The following is a 24,576-nucleotide window of genomic DNA, read 5'->3' as shown; positions in this document are numbered from 1 at the left end:
TGTATTTTCATAGTCCTTTATTGCAGAACCTGTTTGCCCTTTATGAGCCTATAAAAGGTTCACACACCTGTCACCTGATCTCTAATCTGTAAATGAGCCAATAATTTAGGTCAGCTGAGCCGGTCACAGACATTATCTAACAGGGTAACAATCACTCCTGCCTTATTAAAAAGATTATACTACATTCTTAGGGATAATTATAGTCAAATGTATGTTTCTTCATAGTGAGAAGTAAGAAATTAAGCATTTAACATGTTATAATGCTCTTCTATGAAGCAAAATGCTTCAGCATGATCATGATGCAATGTGGACCTGCAACATTCCTCTGGTCAGGTCAACAGTAATGTATCTCAGGTGTGTCACAAGTGGAAAATGTTAACCATTGGACTCACACACCACACCCGGGAGGCAAACACACTCCTTCCCCGTGTGAGAGCTGCTATTATGTATCCCTGTGATCACATATGCACACACACACACATGCATACAAAGGTTGAGCCACGACACGGGAGCGTAATACAACTGGATAATAACAGTAGGGTTGTGCAGTAAAAGCTGCTATTTTAAGATCAGGGAGTTAGAGTTAAGCAGACAGGAGGACCAACGCTGGGCTCAGGAGAGGGAGGGCTGGGCTGATGAATAACTGTGTTGACGTTACATTTTCCTGTTGCACAGATAACACCCTGTAACATATTCATACTCATTCATACAGCAGGGGAGTCACCTGCTCTGCCGTCACTAAGGACAGAAGTGTGACCAGCTTCAACTAAGAGACGTAGCTGTAAGTTTGAGCAATATGCAATATGACAATATGGAATGAGAGAGTGAAAGACTAAAATTTAAATGACATAAATTGTTTGAAAGGTGGAACAATGCTTTTATAGGAAGTTGTCAGTGCAGTTATATAGGTTAGCAGTGTAGATGACCTGCTGTATACAGAAGGAGAGTTTCAAGATATTTTAAAGTATCCTGTCTTTTGTCGTTGCTCAACATTCAGTGTTTAAATGTTTTATGGTTGCTGTTATGTCAAAATCACCTTTATTTCTGTGCCAATGTCCTTCACAACTTGACTTGTTGGCAGTTAAATTAATATGATTGTTAAAAATCATATGTACTGGTTGTTTCGGGACTGAATGAGAGGATGTGTTGCAGTAATAGAGAAAGTATACAAGTGTCTTCCTACAGTCAGAGAGGATTCGAGGAATCAGCCTCAAGCTTTCCTCTGTTCGCTTGCCAAAATACCAAGAGATGGTTTGGCACATAACCCCCCGTAAAACCACCAACTGTTTTTACGCTGCAAATCAAACAAACAATATACAACATGTTACTGGGCTTTACAGGTGCAAGTAGAAAGATTTATTTATTTATTGGCTACTGTACAGAGATGAAGAAAGTACATTTCATAATTGTTAAACCCTGAGTCAACACCTGTTGAATTACCCTGGCAGTGAATCACTACAACTTCCATAGTCACTATTTTGTAGGTGAGCTTAGCGTCTGTCCAGTTCAGGAACTGGTTGCATGTCAATAAATTAAATTGGGTTGCACCACACAAACTAGTTTTTACATAGTTGTTACTAAATATTTACAACAAGTAACTGCTGGCTGTTTTATAGCGAACTGACAAAACTAACGTTAGCTTGCTAATATACCCGTTTAACTTGAAGAGAAAATGAGGTAATGAACTATGGTCGACATCTGACACTCAAAATACTGTTAAATAATAATGTAAACTGGGGAGATTTTTAATTATATTTCCCAAAAATAACACAGTACACATTACAAAGCAAATAACAGGACCAAATTACTAGTGTTAAATAGCATTTGTCAGGTTAGCATAATCTCCCACTCATGCTAAACTGCATGAATGCTATTAACTTTGAAACACATTTCTACATGTATGCACATATAAATAAAACAAAGTAATACCTACATTAACAAATGACTGGAAGTTTAATGTATAGCTAGGCCACCTTAAATTGTTATCTTTGACAGTTATATTACAGTCTGTGATGCTACAATGACTTTCCATTTACACAGCTGATTGCTATCGAATGGTACTGATATTTTCCAGGAAACTGATTTACACCTTACTTAAATCTTTACTAGCAAAGACATTTCTTAAGATTTATTGATTCAATACAGTTAAATAACTTGTTAGATCAACTACCCAGTAATTTCTAAGAACTTAGGGAGAACTTAGTATATTAAATTTACAAATAGCTGGTGTTTCTTTTTGTTGCAAGCAATGATAACAATATTCATTGGTAGTTCATTGGTTCATTGGTTCATTGGCAGTGTGGTGTTGGTGTGCTGGTGTAATTAGGTGGATATTTTCTGTGTGAAGCATGGGTGTGTCTGGTGTGTGTATTTAACTGAGAAAACAATGACTAATACATCAAGCACACCAAGCAGTGCAGGGTGTATGAGTCCTGAATTTCAAGACATGCATGGGCCTACATATTTACACAATTACAGCATCTTCTACCTATTTTACGTGTCTTTTACCTATTATCACTGGTAAATATCAGTTATATTTTTTAGACATTGTTTCTCAGTACTCTTTCTGCCTTTGAATGCACTTTTGTGTTTGTTTTGCAGATATAAATCTTTAAACTTCCTCTATTAAAGGTCTTCCTCATCGACCAACTTCCTTTTTCTCTTTTTTATTTCCTATTGCCGTGCAGATAATGGCTTCCTCAGGTAACGTTATAGCAGAAAAACATTTGCAGTGCTCCATCTGTCAGCAACTGTTCACCGATCCAGTCACCATTCCCTGCGGACACAACTTCTGCCAGGCCTGCATTCAGAGTGTGTGGGACAGCAGTGAGGTCTGCAAATGCCCCACCTGTGGCAAATCATTCACACCCCGGCCTGAAATAAGCATCAACACGGCCTTCAAAGAGCTGGCAGACATGTTCAGAAAGATGGCAGTCAGCCAGCCGGCTTCACCGCCGTCCACGGCCAAACAGGGTGAGGTGGTGTGTGATGTGTGTGCTGCCACATCTCTGCAGGTGAAGGCACTGAAGTCCTGCCTGGTGTGTCTGACCTCTTACTGTGAAACCCACCTTGAGCCTCACCAGAGAGTCGTCACCTTGAAGCTGCACAAGCTGATAGATCCGGTGACGGACTTGCAGGACAGGATGTGTAAGAAACACGAGAGGCTGCTGGAGATGTTCTGCAGGGACGAGCAGAAGTGTGTTTGCCAATTCTGCACCGAGACCGAGCACAAAGATCACCAGACTGTTACAATTGAGGACGAGAGTGAGCAGAGGAAGGTACACATAGTATAACTCCGCATTGCCTAATAATCTGTGCTGGTATTTTTTTTATTATCATGTGGATTGACACATTAAAAGCTCTCCTGCCTGTCTGGAGGGACAGTTACACCTAAAAAAAAAACACGCTCAGGGCAAAAGATAAGAAATGGTCCAACATACTCCAGCAGTTGGGAATAAAAATGGTGAAATCTGTTCTCAATTGCATTTTTGTCAGGGAGGAAAAGCCTCTGAAGTACCTGTGAAGAAAATAATCTCAACTCAGGTCTACTTAATAACTTTCTCTGGGCTTTCAACCACATCTTGTTGACTCAAGTGGCCTTTAGTATAGGATGGCCTTCTTGATCTGTTCGCTGATGAAGACTGTGAAATGAGGTTAAAAGCTCAGACAAAGCTATTAAGTGGACTTTGGATCATTTTATAACATCTTCTACTTCCAAAGTCAAGAATGAACTTTCTTTGTACCATCACAGGACAGTAAAACTTTACAAACACTATGACATTTAGGCATCTGACAAATATAAACTATTCTTTTATATGGGTATCTCTGGTGCTCATTATATTTACAGCAGTTTATGAATGTTTCTTTAAAGATCCAGTGCTGTGTGAGAGCAAGGGCAAACACGTTACATTAAATCATATCTAGCATCTGTTTCTCTCTATATAAGTTATTTTTTAGACATATATCTTTAAATGGAATAATTAATTCACAAAAACACAGTTTAACAATGAAGTCCAACAACAAACTGTTTTTATGTAAATGTAGTCAGTCAGGAACTTCCATGATACTGATGCAGGACGATATATGATATGAAATTGAATGCTAATGCAAGATCTTGTTCCTCTCTCTGGTATTGTTGGTGACAAGCTTTCAGTGTGGAGGCTGATTTCTCTTCTGCCTGTTTAGGTCCAAATGAAGAAGACTGAGGCGGATTTTCAGCAGATGATTGAGGAGCGACTGAACAAAGTGGAGGAAATCAAAAACTGTGTAAAGCTCAGCACGGTGAGCCCCGATGGAAACATTAATCGCTGTCAGGAAGCATTTGGATTATTTGTCATTTGTCTTGTTTCGATTCGGCTGGTGACTCAGAGTTATTATCGAGCATTTTATTCCTGTTGCGTTACTTATCTTTTATTCAAGTCACAGTGAGATGTTTGTCTCAAAACTGCTTCTCAAAGTAAAAACCATCAAGATGAAAAGATTGAACAGATGACTCAGTTTACAGCCTTAAGACGAGGCTCCAAATCGATCCACTGTGAATGTTTTTGAGCACTTGACAAGACTGCAAGGATTTTGAGTCTTTCATTTGCCCAAATGTAAAGATGCAACATCAGGGCAAAATTGTTCGATGACATGCATTGATATTTAATAATCACACAGGTTAAAATGAAGACTTTCTTGTAGTGACTGTTAAAAGTAATTCCAGGAAATGTAGGAAATTGATAGGTTAAAGGAACTTTATATGCCAAAAAGTAAATTACACACAATCACAATGCAATGAACATCACAAATGACATCATCTAACTGTTTGAGAGTGGAAAATATTTATAAATAGAAGTGTCTTCTTCATATTTTACATTTATTTTTATCCTCAACCAGAGGAGTGCAGAGAAGGAGATGAAGGAGAGCGACTGTCTCTTTTGGTCTCTAATTCGCTTGGCCGAGGAGAGACGGGCCGAAGTCAACACCGAGATCGAGGAGAAGCAGAAAGCAGCAGAGAGGAGGGCGGAGGAGCTCATCAACGAGCTGCAGCAGGAAATCGCTGAGCTCCAGAGGAGAAACACTGAGCTGGAGGAGCTGGGGAACACAGAGGACCACCTGCACCTCTTACAGGTTAGAATCAACCTTAAACAGCTGTTTTAAATTATGGGGGCAAATCCAGTTTTAGTGTCACTTGCAGTCAACACTTTTTCAGCATGATACACACTGAATATTTTCATTTTTTCTGTTTAAGATAATGAATTTTGGCAGAAAATACAACCTTATGGACTTTTTAGCTGAGCATTACTGACATTATTCAGCAAGAACTGTCATAGAATTGAATTTATCTTCTGTTTATATGCTCACATGCATGGTACATCTCTTCCTAAATCAATGCACGGCACAAATTCATACAGTAATATTCAAATTTCATTCAGTGTTTTTTCTTTGTGACAGAGGTTTCCCGCTCTTACGTCACCTCCGCCCACCAGAGAGTGGATGGAGATTGGCGTCCACCCCAAACTCTGCGTTGGGACGGTGAGGAAAGCGCTGTCCAAATTGGACGACACCCTGAAGAGTGAGCTGGATGGCCTGAAGAAAGAAGGTAAAGTATATTGTAGGCTATCTCTGCGGATAGAGCAATGACATGCACCTGTGCAAATGGATCTTTGAATAAAAAACAGAATATTAGAGGAAGTGACAATGACATTTTTATACCGTATTGACAAGTGTTTTCTAAAGTTTTATTTCAAGTGTCTCATTGAAACTGGCAAAACTAATAGACCATATTTATCTTCCTGACAGAGATGAAGAGGGTGCAGAAATATGCAGGTATGTTTGATTATTGAATGATTAAAGCTGAAAGTAGAATTTGAAAATTTCTGACTCCAGTGTTAGATACAAGGGCTGAAATTAACATACAAACTGTACTAATGTTCACCACATTTTGAGTTATTTTTATACTGTTATAATGTCAAATGTTTATATTCAACATGGTCAAAGTTCCTTGAGGTGAATGTATATAAAAATGCTGCCAGATAGTCAAAAGTGACCTCTGTTTCCTTCATGATGTCAGATTGTTCACATAGACCCACAAACAGCTGTACCTTGTTCTGTAGCTTTTGCTACTGAGGTTGCTGATAAGGTTGTTCAAGTTGTCCACTCACCTATTTCGGCTTGAACATGAATGGATGTATTTGAGACATTGACATTTTGAGTAAAGAACAAGAAAGGCAGCTTCCGGGAACTAACCAATCAGAACAGAGTGGGCTCATCTGGAGGGGGGCCTTAAAGAGACAGGAGCTAAAACGGCCTGTTTCAGACAGATGCTGGACTGAAGGACTGCATAAAAGGCCAGTATAAGATAAATAAGGGGTTTTTAAATCTGTAAATCATGCAAAGATATTTCAGTCCAGCCACAGAATATAAATATAGACCTGGAAATGCACATGATACATCCCCTTTATAAAAATATAGTGAAATAATGCATAGTGGGAGTCAAGCCAACAGGGAAGTAGCCAGCCACCATTAGACAAATCTCATGAATCAGTTCTAGCCTATCTATGACTAGAAATCTGTATTGTTGCCATACTAGCTGATCAATCCACATTAAAGTGAGGTTTGGGATAGGTTTCCATACTGAAGTGCCAGCCAACAAGTGGCAGTAATGATGGTATTTGTAGTTAAACTAGTATTAATGGACCTTATGCCCATGTTGTCTTCCCAGTTGACGTGGTGTTAGACCCGGACACCGCCCATCCAAACATCATCCTGTCAGCTGACGGGAAGCAGGCGGGCCGTGGTGAGCTGCTGCACATAGTGCCTGACAACCCTCAACGCTTCGACCCAGTCATCTGCGTTGTGAGCAAGAAAGGCTTCTTGTCCGGGAGGTTCTACTTCCAGGTCGGTGGCTTTTTAGAATAAAGTTCTTTTGTGGATTGTTTTTATCTAAAAGCAGAGAAAAGGATGATGCTACTCCTAATTTCTGTTGATAAATGCATCACACAGTTGTTCTCTCATCAGTTTTTAACATAAACCCACAGGTGGAAACACCTAATTTCAAACAAATTAATAATTTTTTCTCCTAACATCTTTATCCCCAAAAAACCCAATATCTTCTCTTGCGTTGTTAATCAGGTTGCAGTGGGGACAAAGACCTTTTGGGACCTGGGTGTGGTCAAAGAGTCTGTCAACAGGAAGGGGATGATCACCTCCAAGCCGGAGAACGGCTATTGGACGGTGCGGCTGAGGAGCGGAGATGAGTACCGCGCTCTGGATTCACCTTCAGTCCCTCTGTCTCTCAAGGAGAAGCCGCAGACTGTCGGAGTATTTACTGATTACGAGGAGGGGACGGTCTCGTTCTTTAACGTGGACTCCAAGTCTCACATCTACACCTTCAGTGGGTGTTCGTTTTCTGAGCGGATTTACCCTTTCTTCAGCCCAGGTGTTTATGACGAAGGGAAGAATACAGCGCCATTGGTCATCACAGCTGTCAATCAGAAGACATAGGCTTGTGGATAAACCCTTGACTGTGATTTAAAGCTCAACGGGAGACGTTTCTTACAGAACTGATTCAGTATTTAATAGTAAAATTTTTGTTTTTTTGGCATCTTGACATTTTTCCTTGGTGATGAATAAAGTCATTTGGGCGGCATTAAGTTCCCTACAAAACATATTTACTAATAGTAGATGTTTATGAATGTTTTAGGAGACTGGATTAATCAGATGGACAGATATCTCAAAACCTTGGCAAATGAAACCAAAGATATCTATGAAACTAAGGGTACGTGAAAAAATGTGTTTGTTTTTGGCTTCAGTGGCCCAAATCTCACTTTTAGGGTCGACATGTACAAAAAATGCCAAATGCCAAACTTAATCATCATACCTGACATGTTTTTGTAATTTAATGGGACCATGCAAGCTTTGGATAGTATTTTACAGCATGTTGGCAATTCAGATTTTTAACTGAATTTAGACATCACATGGACATATGGGGGGGGGGGGGGGGGGGGGTTTCTGCAGTGATCTGATTTTGAAATAAACATGCATTCATTTTTTTTTAACTCCAGAAACCTGTCCTGTTTTGTAATATCTTTGCATCAGTCCCATCAGACCTTCCATGTTTCCATGTGCTTTGCAGTCCAAACCATGCAAGGGTGACATAGAAGGAAACATCCAGTGACAAACTTTAATAAACACTTTAAACTCTATTGCCAAGTGCCCTCATACAAGAATGCTTCTGTGATTCTGAGCTCTGATCTCTGTCCTGCTGCGTCAGACATCAACTCTTCTTCAAAGGCTGCACACCATCAAAGCTTTTAAAGTCAGTGTCTGTGCAGCTCATGTTTACTTAAAGGATAGAGTCACAATTTTTCAAGTCTGTCTTAACAACAGTCAGGTGCCCATTTTCAACACAGGAAGAGGTTTTCCTTGCTGTAATCATTCCTCCTCTTCATACCGGCTATTAATAGATCCCCTCTAAAGGATCTTTCAATGTGAGTGATGGGGGACAAAATCCACACACTCGTTTTATGTAAAAAAATGCATTTAAAAGTTGATCTGAAGCTTTTATGAGGCTTCAGCAGCATATCAAGTGGATATCTGACACATTTACAGTCTTTTTAGCATCACATTCCCTCTTTGTGTTTCCTTGTTGAGCTGCAGTGGAAGAATAGTAACAAAAAGAGGGACTTTGGCACTAAAAAGACTGTAATATTGAAAGATATCTACTTGATTTGACTAAATTGGACAGCTAAAGCTTAATATTTGCTTCAGATAAACCTTTAAACATTTTTGCACAGAAGAAGGCTGTTTTCAGAGAGACAAAGTGCAGGCTGCCTGTTTTGAATACACAGTAGCTCATAGGGTATGCTGCTTTAAAAGGAAGAATAAAGAAACAGGAGAGGACTACACCAGGAGGTCATCACATTAGAGGTTGTCTTGCTTGTGAGCATTTTTTCTATATTTGGCAGACCCTTGAGTGTCAGTGTTTAAGACTGCAGAGTTAAATTTTATCCATTCAGAACCATTATCAAACTTAGAGGATTTGAGAATGTGTATATATTGCATTGATATCTTATTGTAAAAGCTTTGATACTGATTTTGATACTGAAATTATTACTTGGTGTCAATAAGCTGACATATATTATGCATTCCTAAATGATATCATAGTCTAAGTCAAAGTTTGAAATGCTCTTTTAACCCTCCTGTTATGTTCATTTGTCAGGAACAGCAATGGTGTTCCCGGGTCAATTTGACCCAGTGCATGTTTAATTATCCAAAAGATGTCCAAAACCAGAAAAATCCTAACAAGCAGTGTGAATATTTAATTACTAACTCCATTACTAACTATTCTATCAATATTTGGTGCAATGGTGTTCCTTACTTCTAACAGGTAATGGTTCAATTCACTCGTTTTTCATTAAAAAAAATGCATGTTCAAACTTTTTTAAAAATGTTTCACCACTTTATTGCTTTTGAAAGACCAACAAACGAAACACAATAGTTTTACATAACATTGAAACATAGCATTTAAATTTTGTTTTACATACATGCACTGTTTGTAAACCAGAAATGAACAAAATCGCAATACAACAATACAACAAACAAGCAATCGCAATATGAACATGTGTGTGTGTCTGTTTGTCCAGGTGTGTGTGTGTGTGTGTGTGTACATCTACACAGCACACGAGTGACATGTCACCACACTGTGCTTTGTGCAAATGAATTTTGCACATTTCACACAGGTCATGCTTGTCTTGACATCGTCAGATGGCCTGCAGACCTGGCACCTCTTCCTCTTTCTTTTCCCCTCAGCAGCAACCTAGAAACAAGAGGACCATGATTACTTTTCTATGGTGTCTTTTTGCTGATCCCAAGACACGCACAACACACTCTCATATACTTGTACACACACATGCACACGCACCACACACCACACACCACACACACACACACACACACACACACACACACTTACTTACCTCACGCACTGGTGTAGTACTTGGTGCAGTCCTCTCCTGGATGTCCCTCACTGTGGCTGCAGCGGCTGGGGTCCTGGGGACTGGGACTGGATTGGACCAGGGACTGTCATCCTTTAACTTCTGCTGCTCATTTTGTAAAGGTCTGCCTGACAGAGTGTAATGTTGGTAGGACTCCCATGCAGAGAATCTTTTATATGTTTTGCCCCTCCCCTGTTGAGTGTCCACTGAATGTGGGTGGAGTTTTCCCACGAGAACATAAATGGTTCTCGTCAAATATCATAACACCTGCACCTGTGTGTGTGTGTGCGTGTGCTCTGTGTGTGTGCTCTGTGTGTGCACTGAGTGTGTGTGTGTGTGTGTGTGTGTGTGTGTGTGTGTGTGAGTGATTGGGATGAAATATGTCTCACAGTTGCAAAGAAAAAAATAGTCTGACATTTCTGATACCCTTTTACCTCCAGTTTGACTGCTGGGTTAAATTGACCCGAACAGTATCTATGTGATATAAACATGCAGGGGGTGGTTGCAAACATGTGAGATGAACCATTTTCATATTATATGTTGATTACACGTATTAAGGCAAGCAGAAGAAGTTTCATACTGAAAAAATACTTTTAACTATTTTTCCTAGATCTTCAAACTTTAAAATGGGTCAATTTGACCCGGAACATAACAGGAGGGTTAACTAATTTAATATTTCTGCAATATATGAGAATTATAAATACACAAAGCCATAGATCAGGGCTGCATGATAGGCCAATCACAAGACATGTCAGAAATAATGAACTCTGAGGAGTCCTAATATGCAAAAATTATAGATGAAGGGTGAAGTCCATTATTTTTTATATTTTACAATTGCGATATTCTCTATAAATTAAACTCCAGGCCTGTATTTGTTGTCTACATAGTTTTGTACCTGTCACAATCTGCTCTTCAGTCCTGTCTGTCTCTGGCTCCTGCTCACTTCTCCCAGGCCATGTACTTTCCTCCAACTCCCCAGACCTGCCATCCTCAAGTTGTCCACCAGATGTCATCAGATTTTCCCATCTTTCCCCATCTACAGACCTGTTCTCACTTCTCACCAGTCCTCCACTTACCAGGCCTACTCCTCCCACTCCTCACCTGCAACTCATTCAATGTTAAATTGCCATGTGCTTCATGTCCTACTTTCTAGCCTCTGTTCATCTGTTGTACCTGAGACCTGTTACCTGCCTGTTTGGGACCTCTCCTGTTTATTGGATTACTGGATTCTTGCCTGCTCCCTGTTGAATTTGTTTGCCTATTTGGACTGCCTTCTTCTGGTTTTATTAGGAAGAACTACCAAAACATTAAAATTGTACCTCATGTTAATTGTACAAATAGTAAAAGTGAAGACACTGATAATTTTGCACATGAAGCTTTATGGACAATCCTTGGTACATCTCCCATATCAGACACCTTCATCAGCATAACCTTGCATCACATACAAGCACACATTTTATCCAGTTTGCTGCAGCTGTTCACCACGCAGCAACTACCACAGCATGAGGCTGGAGTCAATGTGGAAGTAACTTAAAGTGATATGCCACTGACAGCTGCTAGATGCTAGCTCCAACTGACTCCCATTCAAAAAGCATCACCTTCTCTCTAGAACGATGGTCTCAACTCATTTGAGCCCTCTAATAAGTATGCTGGTGGTCATTATGGAATTATAGCTCTGTTAATAAATCTAAGAAATAAGTTTAATGTTACTTGATTATGATACCTGCCCTGTTAGCAAAATTTAGCTAAAGTAGCTAATGTTAGCTCAAGAGTGCACCAGTCGGTGTTCTCAGTAAGCTAACGTTAGCTTTGGTTTGAGGTAGTGGGGCATGTTTCCAGAGTGTGAAAGGCAACACGCTGCACTCCTTATTGGGAAGGTCCTGACTCCAAACGCAAGAGATGGCAATGTAATATAATGCTAGAATTGTTAACAACATAAGTTATGTCCAGTTGCTTATGCTAATTTATATTAGGTGGTAGTAGTAGTTAAAAATATCCACTTCGGGATTAAAACTGATTATTCTGTATTCATGACACCGTTTATAGGTATATATTATTTCTGTATGTTCCTGGTTTGCTGTTAGTAGATGCACTAAGTAATGCACATGAAAAATCACATATAATCACTGTATTTCCTCTAAAAGAATGAAAATTATAATGGATGTATGGTAATGTCTATTTGCTGTGATTAAATAATAATAATGTTCATATACAATGTCTGATGTCCAGACAGGTTTTAGTTGTTCCAGTAGTGAGAAAAATTGCAATCAAATTTAAAACTTGGCATCTACTTTGCATCAAGATCAACGACAGGATAATTTCCATGTGATTTGCATGCTGCGGGACAGGTGTTTTTTTCTAAATCACCCATGATGACAGTGTCAGGGTGGGTGAGTGGAGCAGGTGGACCCAAATGCAGAGACGGTAGGCAGGGAAAATCTGATGCAGATATATTTAATGAAAATGCAAAAAGGCACAGGAACACTAACAAGGGACATCGAACAGAAGCAGACAACTCGACAAAGACCGACCTGAAAACTGGACTATAAATACACAGGGAGTGATTGCAAATGAAACACAGGTGAGGGAAACGAGACACAGGTGAGACACATGAAATAATCAAACACAGGAAGTAAACCAGACACAAGCAGGAAATATTTCAAAATAAAACAGGAACTAAAGTAAACAAACAGGTGACACAAAAAATACAGGAGGAACACACAAGGGAACAGAGAAAAACAAAACCAGGAAACAAACGCAACACAAATGAAAGAGTCCCTCAAAAAGTCCAACTAAAAACAGAAAAAGTCTGAGGGCATCAGAAGGATAACAAAAACCAAAGAAGTAAAAGGAACAAAAACACAAAGATTCCAAAAAAACAGAAAAAGTCCCAGTATGACGTGACAGAGAGTGGAAAAAATTCAAAATTAAAATCAAATATTCCTTTTTGGAAGCTTCAAGTTACAACATCTGATATGGTGATTGGAACTGACCAGCAAATGTAATAGTGTATTTACATTGTTTTAAGTGTGAGTGGATGACATACTGCACCTGCACACTAATTTGTATTATAGAAATTAAAGCATTCATTAAAATTTTTTTATTATACCGACAGATAACCAATAGTGCCAACTTTTAAGTCCCTTTTTAAAAGACATGTTCTCAAAGACACTCCTTAATGTTTTGGTGTTCTGTTAATTATATGTCCTTGTATTGTTGTATATGTCATACATTCACATCTGTCAATCTCTCAAGGGAAATTTCCATTAGTTTTATTTTCATACACAATTGCATGTTTTCGTGTGTTGTATAAAACAAGCAAGGACATATTTTATATGATTAGGAAATTGACTCGCAACATTTTAATTCAGATTGAAATATCTCATTAACTATTTGATGGACTGCCATGAAACACTGAGACATTCATGGCGTCCAGATAATGATAAAGAATGAATGACTGTGGTGATCCCCTGACTTTTCCCATATAGTCCAACATTTCTGTATTCCACCTTCAGGTTCACATAAGAATATGGATGTTTCTTGTTAACCGGTTGAACTCTAATACAGAAGGAAAAAAGATTTTTGTAGAGAGACAAATCATTGAAACCACAACACTCTCTGCCTTTAAACTTTTGCTTTAATGACCTACAAGAGCTTTCTGAACTACATCAGCTCTAACATGAAGGAAAAATAATGAAGAAAACCACAGCTGGATACAAAATATTATGAATATTATCATAAATGATAATTAACATTATTGTTATTCATAATATTCACTTTCCTAAAATATATAATTACATAGCTCATTTACTAAACTAATCACTAAAACTAACAGGTAAAGCAGCAGAATAATTGTTGAAACTACATGCGCATTTTTGGGTATTCACATCATTTTGGAAACCAATCACAGTACAGGACAACCCTCAAAATGATCTCTGAAAATGAAAATGTTAAATTGTCTCTCAATTAAATAATAGTACATGAACAAATGGAGCATTTATGCTTTAGGATCTTTTTTTCAGAATCTCAATGGAGATAAAAACAGATGTAAAGCCTTCCTGTCAGTATGTTGATCTGAGACGTGTGGATGAGTGTACAAACCATAAAATAAAATCTGAGATTATACTGACAAATGTTCAGTAACACTGACAGTGATACCAGACAACAAGTTAGATTTATATATGATTGAACAATGCCATAGGTGCAATATATATGGATTATGTTGTGGTTCCATTTTAGCTGTTGAAATTAAGAAGAAAGTAACTACTGTTATTGTTTGGATGAAAACTCATGGAGTTACCAAAATGGCTTGATCTTCTGTGAATCATTAGATTTTTATACTTTTCGTCACTTTTTATGACATGAAGTTGAAAATGAAACAGTCAAGACTCATTGGACTAATGTTTCAATGATTTATTTTGGTTGAATATAGTAACATCTATCTGTTTAATCGAAATTTGAGTTTTATTGGTAGCACAGTAGATGCTTCATTGATCTCATGTTTTTGGATGTACAGTATATTCAGGCAGGAATAAACTGAAACACAAAAACCATTCTGGGGTCATTGATTCTCACATGTGACGGACCAGAAAGCCACTGAAGTTGGTTTGGCTTGATCCCCAAACATGAGTATTTGCACCCAGGCGCACAAAAACCTGATCACCTTCCTTCAACTGCAGGAATGCTGCATTTCCTCCATTATCAGCTGAGTCATTGCTTGATTTGTGATCAGTTGTCATGACAATGGTCTCGCAGTTCTTCATCAGGAACAGCTTTGATGGATGTTTTCCTCCAGCATGATAGAAGAAGGTAAAACAATAAAGACCTGCAACAGGTGCACTAAAGATACCTGCAGACACAAAATGGGATTTTTCAAATATTAAAAGTTTTTGAAAAGCTCTGAAAGACCTAGGGTTAAAAAAAACTGAATCAGAAATAAAATTAACATTAAAATGCATACAAATCTTACCAAGTGTATAGAAGTACCATTTTTTTTTTATTCTTCATTATTTTCAAGTCATATATTATTTATATTTTTATTGTAACATTGTAACACAACACATTATTATCGCAATTGATTGTACCCATCACCTGTTTTTTGAGTTTAAATAACTTCAAATAAGATAAAATGACAATACTTGCATAAACACATGAAGACATAAATATTGTTAATACTGTAGAAACCTATAACATACTGATTATATGTTGGGTTTTCAAAGCTTTGTTTATCTTTAGGAAGATCTTGTTGCAATATCATTTGCAGAAAGTTCTGATCATGTCTCTCTTTAAAGCTGCATTAATTACTTTGTTTGGCTTCTGGGGGGCAGTAGAAATCTACAACAAGCTGAAAAACAAAAGCCTCCGATATGAAGTGGTTATAGCCAAGAAGTGCCTATTACACATCCAGCATACATGGAGCAGTATTAACATGTATTTTGGGTCGGGTTTCTAGCTATCTGATGAGTGAAAGTCCAATATTCTCTCTCTTTTTTAGCTCTGTAACTTTCTAGATGCTCTTTGTTTACCAGCTAGCCAGTAGCCACTACCCTTTTTTTCTCTGCAGTTTAATGCAGATGTAAGCAGTGATAAGACTAACAATAAATCTCTGTCACTATGACTGACCGCTTTCACCTTACATGAAGTTAAAATATTCATCGTTGATGTAAAAAATATTAATTACTCAAGTTTTTTGTTTCAGTATATAGTTGAGTTGTATTAGTCTAGAATTGCACTGGTTATTAGTAAATCCAAAGCTTCAGAAACTGTGACAAGCCATGAAACTAACCAAATCAAACCAAACAATCAAATAGGTGATTATGATTGGGTCAGTATATAATGATCTTACCTGAGCAGCTATTGTAGGCATCACCAATGTTTGTAATCACCTTGTTGTAAACCAGAGTTGTGTCTGTGCTGAAGGGTCCATGGGCCCCACTGTATTCTGCCACAGCTGTGAATGCCACCATGGTTCTCTCTATATAAAACAAAACATTCTCATTATCATATTTTGTAAATGTATTTCTTTTCTATATCTTGTCTTGTGTATTTTATCAAAATACAAACATTGCTTAAAGAGAAAATTACTCATTAAAATCTTTAATGAGAAAGATTCTTTCTACCTTTTCTCTTCAGTTCCTCAATCTGGATTTGGCTGGCCTTCAGCTGGGCTTCCATGGCTTCAAGGTATTCTTTGAAGGCATCCATCTCTGCTGGTTGATCACTTGTGTTGGAATAGCAGGCGGACTAATTTTCTTTGCTCTGTCTCCAAAGCTGTGATTTGTAAGGTCACTGTGGCTGCTTTTATATTGTTCGATCGGTGATAATGTGTTGTCACGTGCCTCCTTTACCCAATTGCAAAGAATCTAAGAGGAATTCATTAACATTGACATCACAGCACTACTGTGCCAGCCTCGCAGATGCTTGCATGGCTGTAGACTCTTGACTTGTGTCATTGTTGACATTCAACACAGCTATTGCTCAATCAATCCTCTGCAATTGCGTTGGGGTGGAGTTGTATATTTCTATAACTTTTGAGTCAGCAAATATTTTCCCCTGAAATGCATTGGAAGTATAAAGTATAATAAAATGGAAATTGCTTAATCAGTTAAAGTACAAGTGCCTCAAAGTTGTACTTGAGTCAGTCAACACTGATCTTGTGCAATCAGCAGTAAAAATATTTCTTGATTTGCAGATTAAATAGTGAGACAAATATATATAATCATCTTATAAAATATGAGTTGTTCTTATAGAACTACCCACAAACTATATAGCTGCAACATTAAAATTCTGCCTACACATTACATGTAAGTACATTCACATATACAGTACATACATAAATATCTACACACACACCCACATATAAGACAGCGGAACTAAACCACAGTATGATACACAGAACAGATGTTACCAACACGAAGTGAAGCGCAAGTGATTATGAGTTGTTCTCCAAATTAAAAGAAAACATTTGTTGGTCCATGCACTCCAGAATGACCAGTACTCCCAGGAAATTGTGATTTTGCAATGGCAATTGTTAACGCAAATTCAAGAAATCTATGCAATATTTGCGAGAGCTTGCAATTTTGCTAAATTACCACAACTTTTCCGCATGAAATGGCCAAATCAACAGTCTGCTTGTGATTTGGACCAATTGTCGCATTTTGTGTTGTGGTAACTTATGTCATCACAGTGCATTCATGTAGAAGATGGACAAATACACTATACTTTTATGACAATGATTTTATTTTAATGGCATTATTGGATGATTTTATTGGGTACTAATGTTGAGGTGAAAGTTTATTTAATAAAGGCTTATAAATGGAACTCAAATACAGTATTTTCTTTTTATATAACTTTGAGCCTGTTGTTCTCATGTTCAGAGAATAAATTAAAACGTTAGCACTGAAATATAGGTGTTTCTGTGATATGCAGTATGCTTTTTATTTTTTATCAAAGGAAGTGATTACATATGACTCTTCATTTGTAGAAGTTTAATAAAAGTTGTATTATTTTCCTTTGCATGCAATTTTTCTCAATTCCCGCAATTTCACCACAATAAGAACACATAAAGCACTGCAAACTGTATTGCACACATTTTGTGCCCACAGTCAAAAAAAGAAGAAGAAAGAAATAGACAGTGCAGCCTATACTCTACATACATTGACCAAAAATAAAAACATACATGGTAAATCAAAGTAAATATTAAATAATATTAAATAAAACAGCTTACAGAAATATATCTCTACTTCCAAGGAAAATCAAGTTTTCTAGACTACTTTCAGTCTGTTGCCCAGTGGTAGAAAGAAACTACTATAAGAATTGACTCAAGTACAATTTTGAAGCACTTGTACTTCAAAATTGTACTTCAAAAACTGATTAGGCTATTTCCATTTTATTGTAATTTACACTTTCACTGCATCTCAGATGAAAATATTTCTTACTTTCTTTTCAGACGTTATACAAATATATAATCAGCTTATGAAATAGGATTTTTTGTCTTGTGTTAAACAATGAGGTGGGAGTTACACCAACTTGTTTTCTCAATTGCAGAAGACTGATTGAGCAATAGTTATGTTGAATGTCAAACGCTCTGTGACATTTTATGATTTACACCTACCCTTGGGGCATGTATGTGTGAATATTTAGTTGTTACTTAGAATTATGTTGTAACTTATCTCTGTGGTGCAACAGACAGAATCAGTCATTTCAGCAAGTGCCCCAAATGAGTAATAATAACTAAATGAGTAAAAGTAATAATAACTGGACATATAACTGAGATTAGCCTGAGCTCTCCCAGAAGCCACAAAATTTTGAATTTGGGGGCTCTTGAAAAACTGGTAGTTGATTAGTCAGTTCATCGATTAGTTGATTGACAAAAAAGTAGACGCCAGCTATTTTGCTAATTGATTAATCGTTTTTTTGTCATTTTCTCCTTAATTCTCTGGTTCCAGCCTCTCAAATGAATATAATACGAATGAATATTTTCTGATTGATCTCCTGTGACTGTAAACTGAAAATCTTTGGATTGTGGACTGTTGGTCGGGACAAAACAAGACATTTAAGGATGTTATCTTGGGCTTTGGGAAACAGAAATCAACATTTTGTATAGACCAAACAACTAATTTGAGATAATCCACAATGAAAATAATCATTAGTTGCAATCGTATATATTTGTAAAACTTTTGAATCTGTAAAGTAAGAAATATTTTTACTGTTGATTGCACAAGATCAGTGTGATCTTCTTAGCCAGTGAGGTGTGACTAAGAAGATATCAACATAAATTTCTCAGGAAAGTATGGGAGTAATATCAGCTTTACCGGTTTGCAGTAGATTCACCAAGCGTTGAGCAATAGCTGTGTCAAAAGTCAAACAACCACACAAGTCAATAAATCAGAGTTCAAACTCTTACATAAAGAATAAGGCTGGCGATTTTCTATATTTTTCTTATTGTAGAAGTAAAAAACATCACAGTCAACCAAAAGACATGAGGGAGCTGGGGTGCATGTAACCATGAAGTCAAAATCCAAAGCACAAAAAGGGATTCGCACATCCAAATCAATTAGATATTTTATTTTTATTTTGTTTAAATTGTCCAATACAAGCACGGGGACGTTTCACACTGAAGAAGGCATCTTGTGTGCCAACACCTTTTTGCGCACTGCTCTCTATTTTTCTTATCGTCAACAAACCTCATGTGCAGAGCCAAACCACCAATGAACTCATCCTACTTACAAGTGTTGTTTGTGTATCCAAAGTCTGATATATCTTATTCCTCTTTGCTGTAGACCTCAGTTGTCCAAAAACGAAGGAACATGTCACCCAGTGTAACGGTGTGGCTCATTGATGTGTTCCACAAGGTCTACGGCATGGAGGAATATGGTATATCAGGCTTTGGATAAAAAAACAATACTTGTAAGTAGGATCAATTCATTGTTCGTGTGTCCCCGTACATTAGATTTGTTGGCAATAAGAAAAACATAGAAAACCACCAACCACGCTAGCAGCTCTGTGAGACTGTGCTTTAGCACAGTGGTGCTTTGAGCTGAATGCTAACATCAGCCTGCTAACTTGCTCACAATAACATTTTGCAGGTTTTGTGTTTATCTGGTTGACTATCTTAGTTTAGCGTGTTAGCATGCTAATATTTGGTAATTAACGCTAAACACAAAATACTGTTGAAGCTGAAGGGATGTCAGGTATTTGCAGGTGAAGGTATTTGGTCATAAACCAAAGTATTGCACAAATTAAAATTTTGGCCTGATGACAGTTTCTTCAGCGTGACTCCAGACCGAAGACATGCACATTAGGTTAACTGGCAACTCTACATTGCCTGCAGAATGTGAAGGTTTTGCTCAAAACCCAGTAAATCTTCTGCAAACCAGTAAACAATTTGATCCATCCATTTTCCACCGCTTATCCGGGACTGGGTCGCAGTGGCATTAGACTGAGTAAGGAAACCCAGACATCCCTCATCTCCTTCAGATACTGTTCTGTTGGCTCGTATCACATGCAGGCACCTTGTTTTTATGTGAGCAGGTTTTGAGAGTAATTTAACACCGTATGCAAAAACAAGTTGGTGCAAGCCAACGTTTTCCTGAGAAAATTATTCAGAAATGTTATCAGCCAGGAACATATTTTCCAACTGCCACAGATTCTTTATATTTGGGTAAAGGAGGCATGTGACAACACAGTATCGCCGATAAAACAACATAAAAGCTGCCACAGTGACCTTACAAGTCACAGCTTTGGAGACTGAGAAAAAGAAAATTAGTCCACCCGCTATCCCAAAACAAGTGATCAACCAACAGAGATGGATGCCTTGAAAAAAAACTGTAAGATGTGGAAGCCCAGCTGATACAAGATAGAATGAAACTTTTTCATTAAGGATTTTAATATAGAAAGTGCTCACTTACACAAGATATGATGTAGAAAAGAAATGCATTTACAAAATAGGATGATGAGAATGTTTTCTTTTATATAGAGAGAACCAAGGTGGCATTCACTGCCCTGGCAGAACACGGTGGGGCCCATGGACCCTTTAGTGAGGACACAACTCTGGTTTACAACAAGGTGATTACAAACATTGGTGATGCCTACAATAGCTGTACAGGAAATCAAATTACTATCATGGCTTGTCCATACACAGTTTTTTGGGGGGGGGTTTATTGATAACCAGTGCAATTCTAGACCAATAAAACTTAAATTGAAAAACAATGAATATTTTAACTTCATGTAAAGTGAAAGCGGTCAATCTTAGTGACAGATTTATTGCACAAGTTGGTTCAGTCTTATCGCTGCTTACATCTGCATTAAACTGCAGAGAAAAATAAGAGCGAGTTAATGTTGGACATTCATTCATCAGACAGCCAGAAACCCAACCAAGTCTTGCTGGTGTTGTCATTTTATCTTACTTGTAGTTGTTTAAACTTCTTAAGTTTTCAAAAAAAACATAGGTGTTGGATGGGATCTACTGTAATAATAATTAACTTTGTTACAATAAATACATGAATAAAATATGACTTGAAAATGATCAATAATACAAATAGAAAATGGTACTTCTATACACTTGGTAAGATTTGTATGCATTTTAATGCTAATTTCATTTCTGATTCAGTTTTCTTTGGACCAGTTCTATGTTTTGTGTACTTTCAATTTGATCCAATCTTCAGTGCACCTGTTGCAGGTGTTTATTATTTTACCTTCTTCTATCATGCTGGAGGACAACATGCATCAAGGCTGTTCCTGATGAAGAACTGCGAGAGCATTGTCATGACGGCTGATGACCAAAGTTTCTCCGGGTTCGGCTATGACACAGCTGATAATGGAGGAAATGCAGTATTTCTGGAGCTGCAGAAAGGAGATCAGGTGTATGTGCGTCTGGGTGCAAAAACTCATGTTTGGGCAGCTGAGAGACGTACCATCTTCAGTGGCTTTCTCGTCCGTCCCATGTGAGAATCGACGACTCAAGAATGGTTTTTGTGGTTCAGTTTATTCCTGTCTGAATATACAGTATGTCCAAAAACCTGAGATGAATGAAGCGTCTACTGTGCTACCAATAAAACTCAAATTTCGATTAAACAGATAGATGTTACTATTTTCAACCAAAATAAATCATTCGAAACATTAGTCCAATGAGTCTTGACTGTTTCACTTACAACTTCATGTCATAAACAATTACTAAAATATAAAAATCTAATGATTCACAGGGAATCAACCCTTTTATTTTGGATACTCCATGAGTTTTCATCCAAACAACAAAAAACAAATGAAATGTAAAGTTCTTAATCTCAAAAGCTAAAATGGAACCACAACATAATCCACATATATTTCACATATGGCATTGTTCAAATCCAATATAATCTCAGATTTTATTTTATGGTTTGTACACTCATCCACACATCTCAGATCAACATGCTGACAGGAAGGCTTTATATGTTTTACACTGTTTTACATCTTTTATCTCCACTGAGATTCTGAAAAAAAGGTCCCAAAGCATAAATGCTCCATTTATTCCTGTACTATTATTTAATAAGCCCAAAACGACAACAACTATAATGATGTTTTATGGTGTAACAACGCTGTGGTTAAAGGGGACCTATTATGCTTTTCCTTATTTTCATTCATATATATATATATATTGTTACAATGCCAGATGTACATGTTAAACATGGCCAAAGTTACAAAATTTTGAGGTAAACATATGTAGATATTATCCCCGTGAGCAAAAAGGATTGGCTTTAGACTGCTGTGAACCCCCTTTTTTCTCCTTTTAACCTGAGCCGATGTCGTCTCTTGACAGATTTCTTTATATGGTCATCTGTTCACTGCTCTGCTCCACCAACACTACAGCATTTTTACATTGTTTTGGGGGTAGTCAAACCGAGCCATGACTTGAGTTGAGCTGGCATGCTGTGGGTGTTTTTCCATTACACAGCACGGCAAGGTAAAATAAGTAGTTTACCTTTACATCATCACTGTGGCTGTTTCTGCACAAAAACACATTGCACCTTTCATGCAAAACTGTAAATAATATGATAAATTGCACATTATTGATGGATTACAGATGTGTTGAATTGATGAAGTATACCCTGGCTGATACTTGATTTTTGAAGCTGACACCACTATTGATATTTTTGAGAATTTAGAAGATGTTAGCTTTTGTTTGTTTGTTTGTTTTTACATGAATACATCATATAAACAAACCTTTTCAGTAAGGATCCCTAACATCTTTTTTTTTTAAAAAAAACATGCAAGTGACTAGTTGATATACTAAGTGGAACATTACTGTTAAAAAATAAACTTCAGTGCTCTCTGGTGGACAAACTATATAATGGAAACTGTTTCTATATTACCTTTACTTTTAGTTCTTCTGAAAAGGTGTGTCCAAAGATTTTAAAGGGTCAGTTCATCTACTTCACAGGTAGTTTTATAAAAACTGTTTTTATTTTTGTTGTTTTGTATCAATAAAGTTTCTCATAATTATTTTGTTATTTGACAACTTTAGTGATTCTGGTATCAAAAGACACACAGAAGAGTCACAACAACTTCTCTCATATAAATAGATTTATTAACAATATGTACACATAATAACGATTCTGCAATTTTCCTATAATTCTGATGGATTCTCTGTAAGATGATTGATAACAGTTGAACCAACTCAGCAAAGTCTTAATGTTTCCAGTGATGGTGTTTGATACAGTGATAACTATGACGGTCTACAGATTTTACAGGTCTGATAAGATATTGGAGCGCCCCATAAGCACCATATGATGATGTCAGAACAGGTTTTAAAACTTTTACACCCATTACTGTCCTAACCAACTATACAATGCAAACAATGCAAAAACAAGCACATTCAAGAAGTTTTACTCAAGTTACAAATAGGTTTGAGTTTTATTATTCACATTTTTCTGAAAGGCAGGGGCAAACCTTAGTGTGTGGAGCCAAAGATTTGTATTTTTCAGAACCATAGTTAGCTAACAGGAGACTCATAATATTACCAATTAATTTATGATTGAGAATAGTCAACAGAATATAAGCTACAATGTTTTTCTTTATTTATAGTAAATATAATGTTACTTAGAGTTAGTTGGCCAAAAACAATTGAATTTTGACTCAACCAATGAAACTATGTCCATTGTGCAACTTAAAGCATCATTAATGAAGTTCAATATTCACTCTCCTTTTAGCTCTATTTTGGTTTTTACTAACTCTTGAGGCAAATATCTGTCTCTTTAGCTATTATATGCTTAACTATGTTCCTCAGTCACTGTCACTTTGTCTGCCTGCCATTCTGTGCTGTGCAGGTAGGGTACAATCAGTTTATCAGAGCCTTTTGCTGAAAAAGCTGCCTGCATCTACTGGAAACAAGGTTTAAGAGAACAGCTTTTCAGGCCACAAAAACCAAAACAATGATCCAAAATAGACGAAACACAGAACCGGGAAGAACAAAACAGCCGGCGGATAATTATCTGTGGGCTCGTCAGTGAAGCCGACAACTTTCACATTACACTTTGTTATTTGATCCACTGTTAACATCAAAATATTGATTAGTGCTGCTTTAAACACAAGAACACAGTAGAGACCTGAGTCAAACAGCATTAGCAAACACACACACACAAACACACATCATAGTCTACAGTACCTGTATCTTCATTGTAACAACAGCCAGTGTTCAAGAAGACCCTTTTGAAAACCAGGATCTTGTCTGTGCAGGGTCCTTTGTAAACCTCACCACCATTTGACAAAGAGGCGGAAAACGCAATCTTAGGAGCAGCTGTGTAACATTAAAACCCTCACAGACGAGAACACACACAGGTTGCAAATTTCACAATTCTTCAAACTTCTTCTAACACTACAGCTCAGATTCCCACTAATGGCTGTTATTTCTCCTCACTGGGCAAGACACTGAACCTCAAATTGTTCCCGATGGCTGTGCCAGCGTTTGTGAGAGTTGGTGTGAATGTGCATTAGATTAGATCCTGATGAGCAGGTTTGCACCTTGCATGGCAGCCTCTCCCATCAGTGTATGAATGTGTGTGTGAATTGGTGAATGTTGACATGTATTATAAAGCGTTTTGAGTGGTCGGAAGACTAGAAA

At 37.4% G+C, this 24,576-nt stretch overlaps 2 protein-coding genes across 2 annotated transcripts; one reads left to right on the top strand and one right to left on the bottom strand.

Moving 5' to 3' along the window:
* Nucleotides 1-493: 493 nt before the first annotated feature.
* LOC122973697 (E3 ubiquitin-protein ligase TRIM39-like) lies at nucleotides 494-7,977 on the top strand. The gene is made up of 8 exons (XM_044341409.1): nucleotides 494-781; nucleotides 2,688-3,278; nucleotides 4,186-4,281; nucleotides 4,879-5,112; nucleotides 5,437-5,584; nucleotides 5,785-5,811; nucleotides 6,707-6,882; nucleotides 7,117-7,977. Exons 2-8 carry the CDS (start codon nucleotides 2,691-2,693, stop codon nucleotides 7,486-7,488), a joined length of 1,641 nt encoding a protein of 546 aa, XP_044197344.1. The 5' UTR covers nucleotides 494-781; nucleotides 2,688-2,690; the 3' UTR covers nucleotides 7,489-7,977.
* A 6,401-nt stretch (nucleotides 7,978-14,378) lies between these two features.
* LOC122974467 (complement C1q-like protein 4) lies at nucleotides 14,379-16,184 on the bottom strand. Its single transcript, XM_044342500.1, has 3 exons — nucleotides 16,100-16,184; nucleotides 15,826-15,954; nucleotides 14,379-14,829 (listed from the first exon to the last, which is right to left on the bottom strand). Exons 1-3 carry the CDS (start codon nucleotides 16,182-16,184, stop codon nucleotides 14,552-14,554), a joined length of 492 nt encoding a protein of 163 aa, XP_044198435.1. The 3' UTR covers nucleotides 14,379-14,551.
* Between the last annotated feature and the right edge of the window lie 8,392 nt (nucleotides 16,185-24,576).

The sequence above is a fragment of the Thunnus albacares genome, chromosome 22 (genome assembly GCF_914725855.1).
Source record: "Thunnus albacares chromosome 22, fThuAlb1.1, whole genome shotgun sequence".
NCBI classification, from domain to species: domain Eukaryota; kingdom Metazoa; phylum Chordata; class Actinopteri; order Scombriformes; family Scombridae; genus Thunnus; species Thunnus albacares.
This window is presented reverse-complemented; position numbering and strand designations above follow the sequence as displayed.